The sequence below is a fragment of the Ziziphus jujuba genome, chromosome 9, assembly GCF_031755915.1.
Source record: "Ziziphus jujuba cultivar Dongzao chromosome 9, ASM3175591v1".
Lineage (NCBI taxonomy): Eukaryota > Viridiplantae > Streptophyta > Magnoliopsida > Rosales > Rhamnaceae > Ziziphus > Ziziphus jujuba.
The window spans coordinates 28,655,429-28,670,178 of record NC_083387.1 but is presented as its reverse complement, the minus strand read 5'-3'; the positions used below and the strand labels follow the sequence as shown (position 1 = coordinate 28,670,178).

The window sequence follows — 14,750 nt, the reverse complement described above, 5'->3', positions numbered from 1 at the left end:
GTTACTTGGCCTCGACGTATTTCTGTTTGTTTTCCTTTGAGATTCTTCAAATCTTATGGCTGAAAAACCCCAATACCCCAATATTGTATGTTTTATGTTCTTGATGCTTGACGTACAAGCCATATAAAAGTGTTGTCTAGGAAGCACTTCGAACCGAGGATTTTAAAGTCCCTATTTATTCGTTTGACTTCATTTGGTTCACGCTAAATTTTATGGAAATACATGAATTTTTTTTTTTTTTTAAGGTGTTTGCTTAATTTTTGTGAAAAATCAACCAAAATATATCCATTTTATGACAATTTTCTTACGTTCTTATAATCATTTGCAGTGCATTAAATATAAATAAAATAGTATAGTTATGCATGCCAAACGAGTCTTAAAATGTACATGACTTCTGCGAAGCATGCAGAGAATAATATTTAGTCTGTCAATCTTTACCATATCAAAAACAGTAATAAAGTTTATGAATACTTTGATACCTACAGCGCATGCAAATTTTTGTCAAACTGAAAAGACAAAGGTAAACAGAGAAAGATGCAAAAATGTGGTATGCAACAGTTTTCCTCAAAGAGTTCAGTTTAGTAACTAATGCATGTAAGCCATGTCTGGATCACAATGAAAAGTTTATACAACTTAAATACATCTACCAGATTTAGCCATTGCAGATGGGCATTCATACAGGTAATCATATGCATCTTTCAATTATTTACCATAACTATGTTATCACTTTGCATCATCTGAAAAGAGAAAAATTCCAGTTGAGTTACCAATAAAATACAAAAGTACTACCTAGCAGCATACCCAAGCTCAAGAATATAAGCAGGAAAACAAAAGAAACACGATTATTTTATCTGAAAACTTCAAGACTTGAAGAGCCACTAAAATTCATTTATTGCATTTATCAAATAAGCAACACAACTTTACCTCTAATAGGATTGTTATCTCTGCTCTTGAGAAGGAGACATATGATCTAGAGTTGATAACCTTCTCTATATCCTCAATAGAAATCCATTCCAAGCGATTCAAACACATATGCTGACCAAATAAATATTTAAATGCTTTAATTCTGCAAGACAAAAGGACATAAAGAAATTAAGACTAACAGTAGAGATTGATAACTCTCAATAAAAGTACCAAAAAAAGGAAAATAAAATAAAATAAAATCTGCTAATTTCTTGCTTGTATGAACCTTTCTGAAGAAATAGCAGAAGCAGATTGGACAGGAGGATCATCTATTTCCATGGCACTGGCTGTTAAACTAACAACAGCAAAGCAAAATCCTAGAGTAAGAATCAACAAAAAGTTGTAAAATTTTGAACATGCTAAAAATGCTGATAGGGAAAAGATGAGTAAAGGTATAAAAGATCATGTGCTGTCAGGTTAAAAAGGAAATCAGGTGAAACTCATCTGCAGTTTTGCTAACTAGAAGGTTGAGGGTTAAAACAACAACAGCAGAGATAGCTGAGTGTTATGAAAAATTAATTAATTACTGGCTAGGAAGTTCCATATGATGTCAACACAATCTGATTAGCTTTTCAAGCAACAAGAATTAAAAAAACAAACCAAAAAAAAAAAAAAAAAAAAAAGCTTATGAAGCTCAAACAGATGCTTTCAATTGCATGTCGGCATGTTGCTGTCTTAAACAGGGGTCTAGAGTGGGGGACACATCTCCACTTAAAAGCTTTTCATTTCCTCTCTTTATCTAGAGGGACTACTTAATCAGTTCGTATGAAGACTAAGTTCTTTATTCAATCTTGAGGAACTAGGAGAATAAAAGTCACCATGTTGGGGTGCTAGTTTGCTTAAGAAAATAGTAGGAAAAAGTTTGCAAGATAAAGAAACAGTGACACATATGATGTGCAACACAAACATAGTTACCACCATAGCAATGTCTCCAGCAATACATATAGGCAGTTTCTAATAATATACATTGCTTACTACTCTTATATACCAGCTGTACCACTTTCAGATCTACGATTTTCACTTGGATGACTTCTGTTCTGCAATTGCTCTCTTTCGTTCTTTCTTGCTTGTGCTTCTCTATCTCAGTAAGTTCTTCATATAAATATATATATTGCAAAGTTTAGAACTTTCATAGCAGCCTTAACATCAGATTTTGAAACCTACACAGGAAAATTAAACATCCACCAGAAAGTATGTGCCAGCATGAATACAAATGAAATGGTAAACAGGTTGAAAGGCACAACCATGATCTATATAATCATAATTTGTATATGTATAGAAGTGAAGATTTACCTCTCTTTTCAGTTTTAATATAGCATGAGCAGTTGAGAGGCGTATGATGGTTTCTTAGATTAAGTGTTCCTCCAGTCTACAGAAAAGCAAGCATCATATCAGATGATATGGAGAATTGATCACTGTATTAATAGCGCCCAAAAAATTTTCTAGCTGATGACTAAATGCTACCTTCGCATTTGAACTGGAAGCTCTGAGGTCTGCAGATGCTGATGCAATCTCTTAGGATGCCTACAAACCAAAAAAAAAAAAAAAAAAAAAAAGAATGTTAAGACTTAGTCCTGGAAATACAGTACACTAGGCGCAGCCGTGGAAAAAAAAGGCTGTAAGACTGTTAGTTTAGACTCGTTTACAGATGAAAAAAAAAAAAAAAAAAAAATTAAAGAAAAGAAACTTTGCGATCCCATGGAGGAAAAATTACAGGTTAAGGCAAAGAACAATGTAATCAGATAATCAAACAAATAAATGAACATTAGAGAATCAGCACCTTGTCAGTCACATCAGGCTGAATTGTCTGTTTTGCATAATGAATGTAGTGTCTGAGTTCGTAAGGTTGAGCATATAATCTCTTTCTTTTCTCTTACTCTTGCCAAATACAGATGAATAAATAGCTTCACATTCTCTTCCATATTTAGAGCCCCAATTGGGGTTTGCCTCACCTACAGTTTCGTGTTCATTTAACTTGGCATCATTTTAGGGAGCATAAAACCAATATAAAAAAATGAATTTTTTTTTTTCCCCAAAAAAAAAAAAAAAAAAAAAAAAAGGGCCTAGCTAACCAACCTCCGTCAGTTGCAGATTGATATCCATGCATTAACAGAACATATTGTGATATTTGAAGGTCAGTATTAGGATCCATTTGATCCAATACAATAAATAGTAAATCAAAATGAGAAAGCAATGAGTCTGGAAGTCCAATATTCTTTGTTGCTGTCAATGAACGATCATACTGTTCAAAATACACATCAAGAAATCTAAGTAAACAAAATAAAGCAACCAAAGCATCAAACTGAAAGCATTTAGTGTTAGTTTAGAACAGCAAACTATGATATTGAATAACCATTTAACTATGCCACTTACAGTTCCATAAGTAGGATTTACTGTAGCCACCATACTACACCAAGCATTAAGTGATGCATGGATAACAGCTTTTGCTATCGTTACAGTCTGCTGCTCCATAACTTCATGGATTGGGACACAATCTTGATCATTCATCTTGTCAGATTCATCGATGCACACAATACCAGAATCTACAAGAACCAGTGCACCTGCTTCTAGCCTTCTTTCTCCTGATTGCTGATAGATTTGTAATTTGTCAGACAATATCATAAAGTTGAACTCCTATAGCCTGCAGGCGAGGCACATACCTGTTTCTAGATCTGAATTAAAAGCAGCTGTCCAACCAATACCAGAAGAACCTCGACCGGTGGTTGATATTGCCAAGGGAGCAATATTCATAATTGCTCTTGGAAGTTGACAGTTGGCAACAGAAGGATCACCAACCATCATCATGTTAATGTCACTAACAGAACAAAACAGAGTAACTCAAATCGTTGTTCTAATGACACAACAATTGGGAATGTCTTTAAAGAAAAAGTTTAATCTCATGACAGGACATTGGGAATGACATGGCTTTTAAGGGAAGAGAAAGCAGGGAGGCTAGTAAGCGCCACAAAGAAGAGGATGACGGTTTGATCAATTCAACATGGATCAGTAACATCATATGCCAATACCAGAAGGAAAAAGATGGAGCCATCATAACTCACCCTCGTAAATGGGTGCCATTCTTTAGGTTCTTTTCCACTCCACCAAGCAATAATAGTATCAATGCTTTCATTATCCATGAGTGCCCATGTATGGAAGGCGCAAGTGAATTACCGAGCACATCAAATGCATCATCTCTCTTAACAAAACTCTCCATTTTCTTTCAGTCACCATCTGTCCAATTTGCTGTAATTGCCTTATTTTTGAGTTGATATTGTTAGCTATGAGAACAATCCTGCATGACAATTTTTACCAAATTCAGCATTTAAAATGGAAAACATCATAGTATAAGAGGATTCACCCGAAAATACCGTAATGGATCTACAAGATTGAAACTACCTAAAAATTCTATTCACAATGCCTTTGCTTTTCCCTGGAAGAGCTTTGTAAATCCCTACAAGGTCTCCAGATTTGCACTCATCAACCAGGTCATCTTCAACAATGACATCCACCGTTTGTGGAAGCTGACCAGGAGCAGAATTCTCTGGTACTTTCTTGCATTGATAAGGTTTGATGATTTTTGTACATGCACAACCCGTATTCAGTAACCAATAAGTTGCCATTTTGGGATATATGGTTCCTGTGGGTAAACCCATATTGAATGTAGGATCGAATCAAGCTATAAAAGACAGAGAACATAAAGGAAACAGAAAGATTTCATGTCTTACCAGAGAACCAGCACTAATAAAAAGTCGAAGAAAAAAAGGGGTAAGGGAAGCCCATCAAAGTTGGATTTTGGGCAGGGGTGGGGAAAACGTGGAAATGAGTTCATGCCACGACGATCTATAGCGGATTTGCAAGCTAATGGGCGCTCTAGCCTATTTTACAAGGACTCCCTTACTTTTTACATATGTCACGGTATTCACGAGTGAGGAAGTTTCCAGTGGTAGGACAGAAGTGAACACTTTTAACAACTTTTGGCCTTACAAGAGAATCTATAATTTTCACTTAAACCAAATTAGTTCCTGGCATAAGAAAATCAACGAAATATTTCCGATATAAACTCCTGTGATGAGGCAATAATCAAGCAATCATGCACTCACGTAGAAATGTAAATTTGGCTGATAAAATTTAAAAGTACAAGCAATGAAACAAGCTGGCATGGATATTGATACAACTTGCTTTTATAATATGGGCACTAATTAATATATAATGGAAAAATATTTCTCTCTAGATAACGCAGTTCTATCAACTTATTAAAGTAGATCATGTAAACTAGTTTATTCTAATTATCCAAGAAGGAAAAAAAAAAAAAATCAAGTGGACTATAGAAATGCAAATTACTATGATTCTAACTCATTCACCATGCCGATTTATGGAAGTATGGGGAAAAAACACCAGAGCTTTGTGAAATTTTTTCAACTCAAGGAAACCATCAACATTATATTGATGCATATTTTTTAAAACAAAAATAACCAGAACAAATATCAATTTTTTTTTTAAAAAAAAATAATAATAATAATAAACAGAAGACCATATGAGAGAGAATATATACATATATATATACATTTGGTGACGATGCCCTGGACTTGTACCATTGAGCTATGAACTCCGAGAGCAAATCTGTAGGAGCAACACAATGACGAGCAAAAAGGTTTTCAAAAATCCCACAAGAAATTGCCTTCTTCAAGTAATTTAGAGTCGTAATCGAATTTGCCTTAGCCATTTCCAAAGCCACTGCTGTAACCGCATCACAAAATGACTGCATCTATTCCCTCGGATTCTTTACACTCCTATATAAAATAAAATAAATTAAACTAAATTAAAAATTGATCAGGGCTTTGAAAAGAAATACAGAGATTATAAAAGGAGGCATATATGTCTATATATAAGAGATAACTAAAACCTCGGGCATAAGCCTTGGAAAGCGTAGAGATCGGACATTTTGACAATGAGTCGTCGGCGCTTGTGATCGATCACGTCCTTGATCTTATTCTTTTACACCTTTTCATTTTCAGAGTCACAGATTCAGAGTGCGTGATTGTGAGAGTGTGTATGTGTGTGAGAGAGAAACAGAAATGCAGATTCAGAGTGTAGGAAACACATACAGTTTCTTCAAGGAATCTGATGAGGTCTTGCTTGTGAGCTGTCCTAACTTCTTCGCTGATATCCATTTTTGTTCGCAGAGAGAGAGAGAGAGAGAGAGAGAGAGAGAGAGAGAGAGAGATACGAGAAATAACCACTGAAAGAGAACAGAGAGAGTCAGAGGCAAAGCGATTTGTTTTTTCATGGCCACAAAGTTGGGGATATCTGCTTGTCCTTATTAGCTAAGCCTCAATTGGCAAGCGATAACCAATAGGTTGTAAAAGTCAAACCTCATTTGATTTTTTTTTTCCCATTTATTATTTATTTGGCTATTTATCTCAACTTAAATAATTAAATTTGATTGACTCCGAAGAAAGAAAAAAAAGAAAAGTAATAGTAATAATAAAAGAAACTGAGATAATTGATTAGTTAAAGCTTGCATTATTCCTAAAATAGGAAAAAGGATTTTATATATATGTATATATATGTATATATATATATATATATATGAGAAATGATACCATGCAGTGGATCCATATCAAAATAAATAAAAAAATATAGAATTTTACTGTATATATATACATAGTAACGCCGATTTTTTTTTTTTTTTTAAATATCAGTTTTGATGCAAATTCTTGTGCAGATGGACTACACCGTAAAATTCCTATATATATATATATATATATTTATATTTAAAAAAAAAAAAGTAGGAAAAGTAGTGCAACTTTGAGGTTTAAAGAATCCAAAATGTATATAGTAATTATGATGGGAAAATTACATTTTAATACATTATATATTTGCTATTTCTTGTTTAGGGGTCAATGAAATTTTTTTAACATCCGATGCCTGTAAGTTTAAAAAACTTAACACTTTAGTCCAAATATATGTCACTCTACAGAATCCCATTAAAAATGGTTATGTGCTACACAGGTGACATACATTATCCCTCAAATTTGAGTTTTTTTTTTTCAATTTTGTCTTTTCTTTTTTCCAATTAAAAATCAAAATACTTGCTATAAAATTTATTATTTAGATCTACATATACAATTAATTCCTTATTTCCAAATCCACAAAAGTTGTATATATCTCAATATTTCACCCTTTCTATAACATCATTAAGTTTCTTTTATTTGATATATAATTCTAATTCCTAATACACCTTTCATTTTATTTGATATTTCTAATTTGATTAAAAAATTGTTAATAATCAAAGAAAAAAAATTAACCCCATGTAGATATAGTCAATCTCTCATACTGAAATTCCGGACAAATTTTGTCTGGGATTACGTGTAGGCATCCCGGACAAAAATTGATTAGGAGTTGCTTGTTACACAAGCAAAGCCTTCATGGTATATTTAATTTATTGCATAGACCATTAATTACAATGTATATATACATAATGCAAACTATTACCAATTGAAAATGCAAGCTAAAGTGTGATGAGAGCAGAGAATAACAATGACTTGTTTTCCAAGTCACCCCCGTTCGTTTCTACGTGCAACCATTCTATGAAAAAAATAAAATGTATTATTCACCCTTTAAACAAAACGAAAATATGCACCTCTCCAAGATTTCTTAAGAATAAGAGTGCCAAAAACCCATAATAAAGCCCAGCACAATGCTTGATGAATAGGCCTAGCTAGGTTCTCAAATATCTTCCCATCATTATCATTTTTATCTTGTTTATCCTTTCCAGGTGGAAAACTTTAGCTGCTGTCTGAACAATCATTTTGCAGAGGCTTTCCACAAAGGCCAACATTGCCTTGATAGATTGATGGAGCGGTTGGGATATGACACATTGAAATGATTCAGAAACGTTAAAGAAGGCATGCTCAGTGGAATTGAACAATGAAAAATTGTTCATGGAAGGGTCAAGAATTTCTAGCCTTTCCAAGTTTCCAATATCCATTGGGATCTTTGCTGTCAAATGATTCATCCACAAATTCAGCGCGATCAATTTTATGAGATTTGTTAGCTCTGTTGGCATCTCTCCGGATAAGTTATTGTTAGAGAGATAAAGGCTATCAACAATTACAGAAGAGAGTACTTATAATTAAGCTGCTCTAAGCATTTGGTTTTGGAAATTGGACTGTATAAATATATATTGAAGAAATTGGAGTATATTAGAAGCTTAGATGCTCAAACATTTCCGTACAATGGGACCCATCATCGAGTTTCTAAGATATTGCGTTATTCTAAAAAATGGTAAGTGGTGACCATAATGCTTGACTCGGTCTCACATCCATAATTGATGTCACATTGTCTTAATTGTTCTTTTATATTTTATTTATTTTTTTTAATGACATGATCTAATTATGACTCTCTATCAATAGTTGGAAAATTATGAATAAATTCTATTGTAATTGTCCAGTTATTGATTTGCTCCCATGCAACACTGAAGACATGATTTTTAGCAACCCTTTTATGATGATTTTTTATTTTTAGATCAAAAGTTTTATGATAAAATCTGATATTTATCGTAAATAATATACAATTCTTTTTTTATTTTTATTTTTTGCCTGCAATAGACAATTCATTTGATCACAAACCAATTATACCTTACTACCAGTGGAAGTTAGCCGATTGACCATTAGCCGATTGACCATTACACTTGTGAATCTGAGTCACAGAGTTACGGTTTAAGTTTTGGCAAATTCCATTATTGCATGGGATGGTCTCATGCTTAAGATCTGGCATAATACAGAACTTTTGATTTGGATCTATGATACCACTAAGAGATCCTTTTTTAATTTACCAAAAAAAAAAAAGAAAAAAAAAGAAAACAAACAATTATAGCTTAAAACCTTGTCGCTTGAACCAATTAAACACAATTGAAGGAAAACGTTTTAGGAAAAAAAAAAAATCAAAAATCAAACACAGAAAGCCGAAAACATAAAACTGAAAACGTATATGTTACAATCAAATGAGGGGTATTAGTTTTATTTTTATTTCTTTGTAGTTCTTTTAATGATTTTTTTTTCCTTAGCGTTTTGTGCTGGGTATTTTAATGATATTAGTTACGATACTTGACAAATAATGGTAATAATATATCATGAAATGTCCAGAAGATTAACAATTTAAGTCCAGACTGTTCTTATTTCCTAAACAAAATTAAATGCTATATTCAAGATTTAACTCATCCTAACTAAAATGAAGAAAGGACCTTTTTAATATCTTCCAAACACATAAACCATCTATTAATACTTTTCTTTTCTTCTCCCCCCCTTTTTTTTGGGGAGGGAGAGGGCAAAATAAGAGTTTACTAAGGGACAGAATTCCACTAAGAATTACACCCAAAAAAAATAAAATGTGGGAAGCGTTTCCACCCAAAACCCAATAACCAAATAAACGGGACCTTTGATAAATTTAAATAAGGTTCTTCTTTGAAACCGAAAACGGAAAACATAATCATTATTCCTTTATTTTTGTTATCACACCAGATAATCAGCCTTGATACTCGGAAATGTATGTTTATTATCCACCGATCTCCTATTGATCTTCTGTTGGTGTATAGAAGACTATTGTATTTCCTTCGGTGTTAAGAAGACTTTCTAAGTCAATGCAATATCGATGAGTTGTAATGCAACTAGTCACATCTGTACTTTTCCTCCTTTACTTTATAGTTGAGATTAAAATAGACTTCGTTGCTAAATAGAATTCATTATTGGAGATAATCAAGGTTGGCATCTGAGTTAGTTTACTTGTGAACAATGGAATGCTTCCATTTTAGAGAGTTCCAAAAGATGTCTAACATTGATAACGATGGCATCATTTCGCCAAATTCATTAGGAACTGGCACAGAAAATCGATCATTTTTCAAACAGGACATGGTCCACCGAAGCAGTTTGAGCTGAATTGACAATAGAATCACGCTTAGTTGAACCTTAATAATGAGTTAATTGGCACCCTGCACTTATGTTAGCATGATCAACTTCTAGTTCATCTAGTTCCAAATTCAACTGCCAAAACCAATTAGGCATGGTTTTTGAAAATCCTAGCATTGTGGTTTCTACTTCTTTGACCACAGATTCATTGTTAGACCTCTGTTTCCAAGCATCTTCTAGTGATTTGTTGCGGTAAGAAGACTTTTGTCTTTCCGCTTTAAGAATTTTCCTTTTTTTTTTCCCCATGTTCTTGTTTTCTTTGTTTGTTTCCTAATTTCTTGCCAATGGATCCATCAAGACTTGAGAGTGCCCTGTTTTATTAAACTAAAATAACAAGAGTTGTTTCTTACTTCCCTAAACTCTCACCTGTCTAACATACTCTGTTTTCTTCACTCTGCATGTGGAAGAAAACAAGGCACTCTAAAGTTAACTATATACCAACTTCTCGGAGGCTTTTAATAAAAAGAATAAAGTAGAAAAAAAAAAAAAAAAAAGAGAATTTTTAAAATATTGTCTACTACAAGGGAACTGTACATTGCGCATTTTGGAAATTTAATGTAAATAAGAATATACCCGAACTACTGAAATCCAATTTACTCATATGTGCATGGGATTAATTAGTTGCTGTACTATTTTTCTGGTACCGGATTGAATTTTTCTATACTCTACTAGAAAAGACTCGCTTGCACTAAAAATTATTATTCATGAAAAATGCAAGTGAATGAGCTTGTTTCCAAATCTCAATGATGAAGAAAGACCGGAAAATTAAAGATACCTGAAGTCAGGGGACTTCTAGGCCCTTATTCTATTGAGTAAAATCCTCTCACAGAGATTACACATCTGAAAATTGCAAAATAACAGTCTGAAATCGAAACCATGCTAGGCTGAGCTATATGCTCATAACCTTTACATTCCACAAACGGGCAAAACAGCAAAACTAAGTGTCTAAGCCAAAACACACCGTTTGGCAATTATTGCAATTTAAAAATAACAAAGCTAAATAAAAATAAAAGTAAAACCAGATTATTGATGCCATCTAGGATGACAGCTCGGATGCCACTGCATCACTCACTCCGCTACATTTCTTCCTCTAAACATTCTATGAAACAGTACAAAACAAGTATCACTCACCCTCTGAACAAACCCAAAATAGGTATATCTCCAAGACTTGTTAATGATCAAGCTGCCAAAAACACCCCAAAACCCCACAATGAAGCCTAGTGCAATGCTGATGTAGAAGCCGACCTTCTCAGTCTTATCCCCAAGGTCACCATCTTTCTCTTCTTTCTCTCCTCTTGGAGTACCAAATTGGCTGCTGCCCAAACAATCATTGTCCAAAGGCTTTCCACATAGGCCGACATTGCCTTGATAGATTGATGGATCATCAAAGGTTAAGAACTGGTTAGCAGTTGGGATTTTTCCTGTCAAGTTGTGTACGAGAGGTTCAAATGATTCAGGAATGTCAAAGAAGTCATGCTGACTGGAATTGGACCAAAAAGTTTGTTTCTTGAGAGATCAAGAGTTTCTAGCAATGTCAAGTTACCTATGCTTGATGGGATCTTCCCTGTCAAACGATTTGCTGATAAATTCAAAGTTTGCAGTCCTATGAGACTTGTTAACTCCGCAGGAATCTCCCCTGATAAGTTATTGTCGGATAGATCAATACTATCAACAAGGTAGAGTTTGGAGTAGCTATATTCCATCTCCCTTCCTTTTGTCACTGTCTTCAAACTTCCATTAGTTAATGACGCTAGAAATTCTTCAACATCTATCCGACCAGATTTCATCTCATTCAAATTACCAAGGCAATGTGGAATATGACCTGACAAATTATTGCGTGAAATATCTAAGATGTGAAGCATGGAAAGGCCACAAAATTCTGGAGGAATGTTTCCACTGAAGAAGTTGGCCGTTAATCGCAAATTCATCAAGTGACCCATGTTTTCTCCTATCCAGGGCGGAAGTTTCCCCGAAAATTTGTTATCACCAAGATCTAGACTAACAAGGAATGAGCAATATTGCAAGGAAGAAGGAAGTTCTCCAGAAAAATTGTTGTTAGATAGAAGCAAAAGATTGAGCATTAGATGAAAACTAATTGATTTGGGGATTGTTCCAGAAAGCATGTTGTTTGACACATCCAAAGCTCTCAACCCCATCACATCTTTCCACACATCAGGAACTTGACCGGATAAATGATTATCAGAGATTATAAAGAATTCCAATTGAGTTAGATTACCTATGGACAATGGAATGCCTCCATTGAGTGAGTTCCAAGAGAAATCTAAATGTGTCAACATGGGCATTGCTTTGCCAATGTCAGAAGGGATTGATCCAGAAAGCATATTGTTATTTAACAACAATGTGGAAATGTTTGATGAAAACAATGTGAGAGGGCCATCAAATTGGTTTGAACCCAAATTGATGGTCGAATCAGCAAAAAACCTTAATTTGTTTGGCAGCCTGCCACTAATGTTATTATGAGCCAAATCTAGTGTATCAAGCTGCAAATCCAATTGGAAAAACCAATCAGGTATGGTGTCAGAAATGCTTGCATTCTTGAGTTCCAGTATGTTGAGCTGATTTTGATTTTGAAGCCAAGTTGGGAATTTAGGACCCGATTGGCATGATTGGATGTCGAGTTGTCGGAGGTTAAAAGGAGGTATCCAATTAGAGCTTATACTGAAGACCATTGAAATGTTATGGGATTCATTACCGATAGAAAACTCCTCCAGGCTGGAAAGATTCACGAGATGAGCTTCGGTTATGACGCCTTCCCATGGGTTGTTTGAGATATCCAACACAACAAGCTTGCAGAGCTGTCCGAGACTTTCTGGGATGAAACTTATTCGATTATTCCGCAGGGAAACTTGTTCCAACGACGATAAATTTCCAATGGATTCAGGAATTTTACCTTGGAATGAGTTATTCTGCAGCTGAAGAACTTTTAGACTCTTAATATATCCCAAAGTTTCTGGCAGATTTCCCATGAATGCATTGAATCTCAAGTCCAGTGTCTCTAAGCTGTAGTTGGAGCATGCAGACAATTTGTTGACAAAATCTGTTATTTCACCACTAATGGCGTTATGACTTAGTTTCAAAGTCCGCAGATTGCATAACTTTCCCAAATTACTTGAGAGAGGACCTCCAATTCCATTGTCTGACAAATCCAGGTGTTCAAGAGAATCAACAATTCCATCAGGAAACTGTCCAGAGAGATTGGAGCCACTTAGATCAAGGTGAACTAGATTTTTGAGATTGAAAACCCAGTGAGGTAATGTGGAGTTCAAGTTATTGCCTGAGAGGTCAAGCACCCTAAGAGATGTGAAATTAACAAAAGAAAGATTAAGATCGGCACTTGAAAGGCCACATTCAGGCAAGTGCAATTCCTCTAGTGATGGGAGGTTATTAAGAGTTTGGGTCACAGCCCTATAGGGAAACCCCAAACCACCCAAGTTAATATACTTTAAAAAAGAAAGACGGGAAAGCCATTCAACATCATGTCGATCTCCCATGATAACGAGGGGATCTTGATGGGCATCTTGAAGGGTACTGAGATCGAGATAAGTCAACCTCGAGAGGTTTCCAAAATTGTGAGGAATTGGTCCATCAAGACCTGAATTAGAAAGATTGAGATATCTCAGTTTTCGCAGAGAACCAAGGAAGGCAGGAATTTCGGTTTCGAAGAATGCATTCCAGCTCAAGTCCAAGTAATTTAAATCTTTCAATACAAGCAAAGGACTGATCTTGTCACCTCCCAAGATGTGCAGTTCATGTCCCTTGCAACACCATTCGCAGTTCGGACAGGGGTTGCGAAGTTTGAGGTGAACCACGCGTCCGGTTCTGTTGTGACAGCTTACTCCTTTCCATTTACAGCAATCTTGTCCAACCCAAGATGAAAGCCTGCCTGATAGATCCATGACTCCATGTTTGAACTCCAAAAGAGCTTTCCTCTCGTCGTCATGACATCCTGCAGCTTCAACATCGCCGCCATTCATGGCAGAAACAGAGTTTTATCAGTAATGGAAGCAGTAGTACTAGAACCTAGTACTCCTATATTTCCCACCACATGCTTTTGAAATATGTCTTGCCATATTAGCATGCAGAGTTTGACCAGGAAACTCTTCTGCTCGTGTGGATAAATCCATCTTCTGTTTTTCTGCTTATCGGTAATTTGGAGAGGTGGGACCTATTACATATAGAGATAATATATATATCTATAGAGAGAGAGAGAGAGAGTAATTCAATGAAAAGCAATGTTGTTTCATTATTCGTTATAAATACTTGAGGCTACATGACAATTTATGTGATAGACATTGCTTGAGAAATTAATTAATTAAGGATCTACTTAGAAAATGCCAAAGTTTTAAGGGACTGGAAGTTAGATTTTTGATAGAAAATAAAAATTTTAGAATATTTTTTTAAAAATTTATAATTGGAATTTCAGTCTTTTTTTTTTTTTTTCTTTGGGTTAGGAATTTTAGAACTTGAAGGTAATTAAATTAAGTTTTCTTATAGAAATTAAGGTTAAATTTTTGTTTTACAAATCCAAATAGTATTTTTTAAAAGGAATCTCAAAATGATTTACCAAAAAAAAAAAAAATTCAAAATAACATTGACATTTATATATGTCAAACTACATTCCAACCTATTGTTTTCTAAATTTGAAAATTTTTATTTTGGCCGTAATATTATCTTTTTTAACATCATGGTGGTAAACTTTACCGATATAATGAAAAAAAAACAACAACTTCTTTATATCAATAAGTCTTTTGTCTAATCAAAAAAATTAGAAGTATATATTCAAGTAATACATAACAACTT

The 14,750-nt window shown here is 34.4% G+C and overlaps 1 protein-coding gene and 1 pseudogene across 1 annotated transcript; both read right to left on the bottom strand.

Annotated features, from left to right (window-relative positions):
* Positions 1-372: 372 nt before the first annotated feature.
* Positions 373-6,272, bottom strand: LOC107434592 (DNA replication licensing factor MCM3-like; annotated as a pseudogene).
* A 4,449-nt stretch (positions 6,273-10,721) lies between these two features.
* LOC112492911 (receptor-like protein EIX2) lies at positions 10,722-13,924 on the bottom strand. The gene is made up of 3 exons (XM_060811279.1): positions 11,473-13,924; positions 11,061-11,350; positions 10,722-10,769 (listed from the first exon to the last, which is right to left on the bottom strand). The coding sequence occupies exons 1-3, from the start codon at positions 13,922-13,924 to the stop codon at positions 10,722-10,724; spliced, it is 2,790 nt and encodes a 929-aa protein (XP_060667262.1).
* Positions 13,925-14,750: the final 826 nt, after the last annotated feature.

Bases quoted from the DNA above. Each gene is read 5' to 3' on its own strand.
- LOC112492911 (XM_060811279.1), bottom strand. From the start codon at position 13,924: ATGAATGGCGGCGATGTTGAAGCTGCAGGATGTCATGACGACGAGAGG. The intron at 11,351-11,472 runs GTAACTTGACAT...ACAACTTGACAG, and splicing joins GAAGATCCCATCAAGCATAG to GAAAAATCCCAACTGCTAAC. The intron at 10,770-11,060 runs GTGAGTGATACT...TGCAATTTTCAG, and splicing joins ATTTTGGGTTTGTTCAGAGG to ATGTGTAATCTCTGTGAGAG.